We start from the raw sequence: 9297 nt of genomic DNA, 5'->3' as shown, positions 1-9297 counted from the left end.
TGGATACGTAAAAGCACTTTGACCTGTGTTTCTAAAGTCCAATTTGAGCTGTTTTCTTTCTTTTATGGAGGGATTTATACTCGAACAGGAAGTATCTAATTTTGTGAGGCAACTTAACTTGAGGCAGAAGAGAAAGAGAGGTGTTGGTGTTCCTCAGCTGTTAGAGGGGAAAGAAGAAAAGGTAGACCTGCTAATAACTGCGAGGTAATGACTTTCTTTCTAGTAGTTCTGAGAAATGTAAACAAACCCATAGATTTTAGTTTGAGGCAAAAATTGGGTTGAATTGTAGTGGAGTTGCTTATGGATTCCCTAGGAAAGAAGTTTTCACATACTGTTATGTGAGTTTAGGAGTTTGCTTGCAACACACAGTTGATTGTTGATATGGAGAAGGATCGTGATATTATACAGAAAGATGGGGGTAAACTTTAAGGAATAAATATTAGAAATAAAGTTAAAGTGAAAAATAAAAGATGGATTGTTATGCCATATGACTGGTATTATTTTAATCTCAATTTGAAACAGTTAGAAAAAATTAGGGAAGTAGATTTGTTGACCATCAGATGCATATCAGTTACTGAAGTTATGCTTTCATGAAGAGAGAGATGGCAGTTTTATTATGGTAGCCCTGCAAGACTGTGGGTCCTTGTATGCCATCCTCCACAAATTCAGCACCTGCATTCAACAGAGTTGGACTGGCACAAAGCAGGACTGCAAAGGCTATCTTGTTCCCTGTTTCAGAAAATACATAGAATTTAATTACTGGAGCAGAAGGAAGGTTGAGAGGGAATAAGAGTACTTGGAGAAAGTATTTTTATATCAGTAGGAGGAAACAGCTGTTTAAGTCAAAGAACAGTGTTGTACTGAGAATGGGGACAGAGAAAAAGTTAAAATAAACTAGCTATGAATAAGCTTGGAGTAGGTGTTGAAAAGTTGATTATCTGAGCAGTTGCACTGTTCTTTTTTTCTTTTTCTTTTTTTTTCTATGGAATAATAAGAATTCTTCCCCCTCCCTCACAAATCTTAAGATGGCAGTCATCAGTCCTTAGTGTATGCTGGTATAGAGCATGTCTTCCTAAATAATAATGATAAAAAAGTTAACCCCTGCATATTCACAAATACATATTGGAAAAGGAAGGAGGGAAAGCTGTTTTTAAACACAAGAGTTTAATTGTCAGTGCTATTCTATTTTACCTGTATTTTGTTGAGGAACAGCCTTTGTTTGTTGTGTATTTGTACATTGTTACTCTGGTCCATGAGTATGTCTCCTAGAAAGTGAGGTTATACAGATAATTGGTGTATAGTTAACTTTTTTGTATTTAAACCCTTTTGGTTATATGCCAATATAGGTTATTTGCCATAACAATAGTAGGAAGGCAGTTAAAAGAGTTAAACAGCATGTAAAGCTTGTGAGATTCCCTCCTCTGATAAGAATCTAAGGAATATTACATTTCTTCACTTTGCTCTAGATGGTTCAGTTACTACAAATGTAACCTAAATCATGTTTTTAGAAGTCCTTGGTGTACTTGCATACTTCTGACAGAACCTCACTAATTCATGTTCAGAAAGCTGCTCTGTTGAGGTGTTTTTAATCTTAAGTTGAAAATGTAATGATGTATTTTTATAATAAGCATGGTGGTACTCCATGCGGAATAATCCCATTTGAAATAATCCCATCTTTTAGTTTAAACTGAGAACTTTTTCTGAGTCTGCTTTTCATATTTTTTTTTCTGTGAACTGGTATATGGGCCTTGCACTTCGGCGGTTCCTCAGTTAATTGGTACTGGTAACAATGTTAATTGGTACCAGATACCAGTAAGTGTTTTTTTCTATATGGGTATATTAATTACAGCTAAATATACTGGTACATAAAATACATTTAATGTTAAGAATTAGTATCGGAAAGGTATAATATTGAATTAGGAAAATAAAATATTGAAATATGTAGTTGTCTCAAAACATGCCAGTAGTTTATCTCACATTGATAACTGCTTGTGACTAATGCAGTTGTTCATTAAAAGCAGAACTGGATTCCTGATTTGGAGATATTTTCCTCTCATATTTATGATATATTTGGGGAAAAAAAAAGTTATGATCATTTTTAATACTATTTAATGAAACTAGGAACTAAAATTTTTGGAAGAAAAATGTGGGTTCATACCAGGAGAGGAGACTCCCCCTCATCTGTAAAGTAGTTAATCTAGGTCAAGACTATGGCATGTACGTGGTCCTGTGGGCAACAAATTATGTGGATAAAAGAGACCCATCTTAAGACAATGAGTACTTCTCAATGAAAGTCATAGCCTTTGTCTGGGAATGTGAACAACAGTATATTTTTTTTTTATTTTTTTTTTTTTAGGGTTGAAGATGTTTTTTAAAATCCAAACAAAATATGAATTCATTCTTTCTGGTTTACTTGGCTTTTCAAGCTTCTGCTAGAGTTCTTTTGACCTCTTGGAAAATAACTTTGTGTCCTATGTTTGGAAATATTTTTTTATTGCTATTTAAAATCATGTTATTTGGAGAGCTTTATCTTTTAAAAACTTTTTTCCCCCAGAAAAAGCTTAATATCTATGGAAGGAGGACCAACCCTAGGCAAGGGTTAGCTTTTGCTAAGCTTCCAAAGCTGCAAAACTTGTAATGTTCTTTAAATTGAGGTGTAAAAGTCTGAGAACCTCAGCAGAGATACAGGGAGGCTCTTGGGTTATATCTCCCCTGTTGTCCTTAGAGAAAGCAAATGGAAGTTAAAGGTAAGCTTGAATTGTTTCCCTAACTATGTCAGAGGTCAAACTGAAATGCTTTTGTATCTGTGCTACAGTTCTTCTGGAGTGCAACCATTGAGCTTTCGTTATTTCAGTCAAAATTGTTACTTGTATCTAGAAGTAGAAAAAAGAAAAGGCAAAATACTATGTTAAATGCTTGGCATTACTGAGTAAAAATAAACATCTAATTTGTGTGCATGTTTGTTTCTCTCCCCCCCCTCCCCCAGCATGTTCGGAGTTTTCCCAGAGGTCCTGTGAAGAATGTCTGAAAAATGTTTCGGTAAGATTTGTTAACATTCTTTTTGGTTTATGAGAATTTGGTGATTTTTCCACTTAATATGAAATGAAATTGTTGGGGTTGGTTTGGTTGTTTTGTGAGGTTTTTGTTTTGTTTTTAGTGGTGAATCTAGTCAAACTATCCTTAATAAGAGGAAGTCAAGATCAGTCAGTTTTAGTATCTGTTCTTATTTAAATGGTAGAGTCAACTGATGTGCTACTTCCCCTCTGTCACACTTGATGCCAGTGTGCTTTCACTTTGCCAGGGTTGCTCCATGATTTGGTCACTCAGGGGATTTCTCTTCTTTGTCTGAAGAAGACAGACTGCCTAGAAGCCAGGCTTCTAGTTTCAACGTGTGCTCAGTGCTTTCATAGCACAACTGAGTGAGTTGATGTTGCTGCTGATTTAGACGACTCCTCATTTTGCAAGCAGCACTTAGTTGAATTTCCGTCTTATAAAAGGGCTAGATAAACTGAATCCTATATGGCTAAAATGCCTTGCATTTCTTATATGCTGAATAGGAGAACTGGGAAATTAATGTAATAAACTAGAATTGCCTTTCTCTGGAGATGCACCAAGCAATGCATTTAACCAGGACAGACTGGATCAGCACTTTCTGGCTGTTCAGACATGTTGACCTCTCCACTGACTACATCACACCATAAGTGCTTAAGACTACCAGGCTAGATCTCTATTCTGGTAGCACAGTGTTTAGATTTCCAATGATACTGCAATAAGGCAGACATTTAAAACAGTAGAATTTGTTTCTCTGTCTTTTGCTCAAAACCTTTTTAGCTCCACAATAAGGGTTGTGATGAGTGTGTAAAAGGTGTCTGTCCTTGCAGAGTAGAAGAAACTCCTATGTTTAAAGTGAGAGATTGTCTTGAATTCTGACTTCAGATGTCACTGACAATAAATATTTCAGGAGTCTTTTAAGTTACGTAAGTTACTGCAAAATTTTTTCATTAGGGAAAATAGAGAAATAGCTGAACTTACCTGTTTTATGCTTGTCTTTTGCATTTTGTTTTTAATGGAAAAATAATAATTGCCTTGTATTGATGTGGTTATTTTGTGTTGTCAGACCTGTATATTTGTTGTCATAAGCACAGCATTGTGTGAAGAACTCCTCAAAAGTATAAAGCAGGAAATGGAGAATATGGGTCATTAAAGATTAAATGTTCAGCACTACCACTGGTGTGACTGTCACTTGAAATAAGTGCTGCCGCTGGTGCCGCAGATACATGAGCACAACTTTTATTAACCTTGTGAGAGGAGCAAATCATTTAGTGTCTTCAGTGCACAAACACAGCTAACAGAGTTAGAGATGTATTGTTTTCAGATTCTGTCAAACCACTGACAGTGTCCAGACTTGTTTTGGTGACAGAGTGATGAATGATTCAGGGCAACTGCTTCAATAGCATCAGTGTTAACCTTGAAGAGAGAAGTTTAAACTTGATTCAGACAATTCACACATGCACTAAACAAAAGAAGAAAGGCCGTGGAAAAAAATAATTAGTATTTGTGTGAGCAATACAAAAGCAAAGGGTTGCTGAAATTACTTTAATTGCTTCAATAGAAGAAAAATCAGGTTTTCATATTGGTGGCAATATAAATAGCAGCAGCAGATAAAAATTTAACATTTGGTGAATAGAGAAAAATCATTCTAAACAAACTCTAAAATATAGTAGTTTAGTTCAGTGAAATAGAATTCTAATTCAAAATGCTAAAATTTAGTTCATCATAATTATAATAGGGTTGGTCTTTAGAGTGGATGAATATCTTCTTCCTTGTGTTTTTAGCAATAAGTTCTGAGTGGTAATTTTATAGGTACACTGTTGTGTTTTGTCTTATTCCTTGCAATATGGTACATTAAAAAATAACACATAAGAGTTTTGATTAGAGTTGTTGAATCCTGCAACTCAATTTATTTACTTCAAATAAATATTTACTGCTATGACTAGAAGGTTATCAGGTGTATTAAAATTTTATAACATTATCTGTTACCAGATAATATGTAAATATCTATCGAGAGAGTTTTCTCTTTGTGTTTCTAGCTGCATATAACAGTGTGTAAGACAAAATACTTAACACAAACACTAGTTAGATAGGACTACATTTCAAAATCTGTGAGAATTTTCTAAAGTCTTATTAACTTTTGAGGGGTCTACCAATACGCTTTTTCCCTCAGCTATTTTTTTTGTCATTCTGATCTTTGATATATGGAATCTAAATACTTGTGGAAAATGCATTTTAGGCAAGGTAGAAGTTTAAAAAAACAAAGCCCAAAAAAACAAAACAAAAAAACCAGGAGCTAACAACAGCTGTAGGAAATTATATGATCAATAAATATAGCTTTTTTTTTTAAAGGAAAGGTGGACTTAATAGTCACTTACATAGATCTGTCTGATTATAGAGGAAGAAGCATTCATTTTGTGTTCATAGTTACTGTCTTTTTTATACTGAGAATGTGTCCTTATGAGTGTGAACTGAATTAATGATGTTGCATTTCATATCCATGTGAGACTACTAAAATAAAGTCAGAGATAACCATCAGAGTGTGAACTTGGTTCCTGGCATACTCTGTAAAGGATACATGATTTACCTCTAAATAAAATAAAATATTTTCAGTCTTTGTTTTTAGGTTATGTAGACGAGGATCAAAGTTAAGGAGATGTTTCAACCTTGGATGTTTAAGCTTTTTTTTTTTTTTTTTTTTTTTTTTTTTTTTTTTTTTTTTTCCCCCTAACTCGATTTTGACAATTAGCTTACTTTTTAGCATCAGGAATGAGTCAGTTGAAATATTTTCTCTTACTTCAGCATCTGAACCAATCAGTAGCTATATTAGGTATTGCCTTTTGGGGTACACACTTTTTTAACAGTTCGATGCAGTAGTCTCCATCAGAGTGATAACAGTTGGCCTTTCTGTGCTAGTAGTTGTCACCAACAGTATCGGATCATTCAGGTTAGAAGAGACCTTGGGAGTCATCTGGTTCAGCTTCCTGCTCAAAACGGGGTCAACATTACATTCAAACAAAGTTTAACAATGACTTTTAGTCTGCCCCCCTTTAGTCATTATCCCCATTAGTCATTATTTTGGAACTGTTAATTCTTATTAAATAACTGTTTCAACAAAAGTAAGCATGTTCTTATCTAAGCTCCTTGAATCAAATTAAAACTTAGGAAGGCAGGTTTTTTCCAAAGACTATTTTACCTTCTTAATTATTTTTGTTGTAGTGTCATTATGGGTATGTTTGACTTGTACACTCTACCAGCTACAAAATGCAAATACATTTTTCTTGTCTCTTTCTTAACTTTTTTCAAGAGAGCAGAATCTACTACAATTTCCTTTGTATTTAATGTTTTCTGACTCTTTAGAGCAAGATAACAGACTTTGTGCAGTTGAGGATGTGTGACAGAGATGTTCTTGATAGTACTGTTAGATAAAGCATAGTTCCTGGATGAACTCTTTCTATAATGAAATCTAAAAAACCCTGTTCTGTCAAGGATTCCTTTTACTATCATCCAAAACTTCTTCACCAGTGAAGTTGTGTGGTAAAGGAATTTCAAAAGAGTATTTATTTTAACAGATGAAAAACAAAACTTAAGCTTGATGCCTAATCGTAGCATAAAAACCAGAAATGTTGTGCTGGTATTGTAGCTATAATACATGTAAGAAATTTTAAATTTTGGAAATATCCAAATATGTAAGTATGCAAAATTAAAGTACCTGATGTACTTTGCAATACAGATTGGGTAAGGCTGTATCTTTTATTACCTTGCAGCAAAACCTCTTGTGGAATTCTAAGGGTTCTTTGTTTTCTTTCTGTTGGTAGTCAAATATAGCGCTGAAGTAACATTATAAGTGTATTTGTATTCCTTAAAGGTAACAGGTGTTTTAAAATTCTGAAGAGTTTGCTTTCTGGTTTTGTATTTCTTGTTAGTTTCAGTAATTCTAAACCCAAAGCCATTTTATCCTCAAGTATACGGAGTACCTCAATATGTCCCCAGAAATTTTCCAGCTAGTGTAAGTACAAAATGTACTTATTTTAATATTTATTCACAATTCAATTTAGGCTTACTTAGGAATTGTACTAGGACTTCTCTAGGTTTGATACTACAAAGCACTTTTAATACACCTGTACAGTATTGTACTCACTTCAAAATTCAGTCTGTGGAGAAGAGCACTAAATTGTACACTGGTTTTGAAGTTCAGTAATTTTGTTTGTTTGTTTGTTTTGCACAGTGCCTTTGGTGTTACACCAACAACACTTGTATTGATTACCCTGTAAGAAGCATTCTTCCACTGTCTTCGTTATGTTCCCTCTCAAATGCTCGATGGGGAGTTTGCTGGAGTAGGTACTAATTTTACTTTTGCTATAAAGAATTATTTATGAGTATGATAAAAGTAAGACTACTGCTTACTAAAGTTGTTTCCTGGTGATCTGTTTGGAGGCGTGGGGGGAGGAGGCAACAGTGGTTATAATTTGGAACCATGATCTCTAATCCTCTGGACTTACTAGTAATTGTTAAAGGTTCTTTGTCAACAACCAGTATAGTTATGCTGATCCAGTGGCTTTAAAACATTTACTATGTAGTGAAGCTCTGTTGATGGTAAAGTCTAGACTGGGAATCAACGATGTTGAAATATTCTGAGTATTTTATGTATGTAGTCAGGATTCACCTGCTTCTTAAACCATACTTTTGAGGTACAAAGAAATAAGGTAATTCCCTGTTGACAAAAAGTGACCATTCTTAGCTTTTTAAAAATTTCTTAAAATGTTGGATGATATGCCTGGATCCATAATTTTTATTGTATATTCCAGTGTCAGCAGTGAACCAATACCATAGAAATGGAGCCACCCAAAAATTCTTGAATGCTGTTTTTGCTTAAACAACTGAAAAAATGTGATCTCTGGGTGCTGAAGGCAATGCAGTTAAAGTTAGAAAGGAAGCTGTAGAGAGCCACTGTAGATCGTGGTACTGCATCATTTAATTGTTCTTAGATTTCATTTTGCCTTGCATATTGTGTTATGAAATACAGTACAGTGCATATGCTACCATTAGGGTGAAATCTTTGGAGCTGTTTTTGCAATGCTGTGTACACAGATCTAAATTCAGACTAGACTGGAAGAGAGAACAGGTAAGACACTGGAAAGCTTGTCACATGAAATGAGAGTACAGCTTAAGTCCAGCAAAGCAGAGGCTTGCTGCTTTCTGTGTATTTGCTCATGAACACCGGGAGGCTGAAGGACAAAAACAAGTGGGGTGAACTATCAGTGACTGTTAACGGTAAATTATAAGAAAGTTACCACACTTAGAGCAGTGAAATTACACAGTAGCCTAATTTAGAATAGCAGAGGTAGAACATTGGTCCCAGTGGGATGGAGGAAGAAAATAGAAGGAACGAAAGCAAGAAAACTCATGGATTGAGACAAAGACAGTTTAATAGGTGAAGGAAAAAGGGTGAGAGGGAAAAACAAAACACACAAAAAAACCTCCAAAAGAACAAGCGAAGGACATTGCTTACCACCTCCCACAGGCAGACTGATGCCCAGCCACTCCCTAAACAGTAGCCACCTTGGAAGCCAGATACCCCCTCTGCTTTTTCCTTTCCCTCAGGTTTTATTGCTGATCACAGCATTTAGGTGGTGTGGAATATCCTTTTTGCCGGTTTGGGTCAGCTCTTCTGGCAGTGTCCCCTCCTGACCTCTACAATCTTTTGGCTACCTGCAGCCCTGCTCACTGGGGGGAACAAAGTGTATGGGTGGGGGGAAAGATGAAATCTTGATGCTCTTCAAGCCTGTTCAGTGACAGCCAAAACATTGGTGTGTTATCAGCACTTTTTTAGCCAGAAATCCAAAACATGGCATCAGACCAGCTGCTATGAAGGAAATTGGCCACACTCAGTACAAAAACACATGTCCTTTTGCAAAGCAGTGGTTGCCCAGTGATTTCTGGTATCTGTTGATACTAAGAGTGTTCTTGGCAGTTTACTGCTGCTTTAGAAATGACTTCTAGCTTAAGTGTCATTTGTGTTTCTAGATTGAATGTAGCTTGAACGCAGAATGAAAGCTTTGTAATGGAGCACGTTCTCAGCAAAAAATGTAAAAGTGGAAAAAAAAAAAACAACCCAAGCACAAAACAACAACAAAAAAACCCCAGATATGCATTTCCTTAATAGATTTTTCACAAATTATATGCAGCAGCATGCCGTGGGGATATATAGTCTTATTGGGACTGTACCCTTTGGACACAGCAGGA

The 9297-nt window shown here is 35.4% G+C and overlaps 1 protein-coding gene across 1 annotated transcript in view; it reads left to right on the top strand.

Annotated features, from left to right (window-relative positions):
- The first annotated feature begins 381 nt into the window (after nt 1-381).
- LOC104531538 (pituitary tumor-transforming gene 1 protein-interacting protein) overlaps nt 382-9297 on the top strand; it is a 22334-nt gene continuing 13418 nt past the window's right edge. Inside the window, exons 1-3 of the mRNA XM_010176440.2 lie at nt 382-418; nt 2987-3039; nt 7280-7388. Of these exons, the coding sequence (XP_010174742.2) occupies nt 382-418; nt 2987-3039; nt 7280-7388 (199 nt within the window). The remainder of the gene's footprint in view (nt 419-2986; nt 3040-7279; nt 7389-9297) is intronic.

The sequence above is a fragment of the Antrostomus carolinensis genome, unplaced genomic scaffold (assembly GCF_000700745.2).
Source record: "Antrostomus carolinensis isolate BGI_N321 unplaced genomic scaffold, ASM70074v2 scaffold40029, whole genome shotgun sequence".
Lineage (NCBI taxonomy): Eukaryota > Metazoa > Chordata > Aves > Caprimulgiformes > Caprimulgidae > Antrostomus > Antrostomus carolinensis.
The sequence above is the reverse complement of the archived record's forward strand: the minus strand, read 5'-3'. Positions and strand labels throughout refer to the sequence as shown.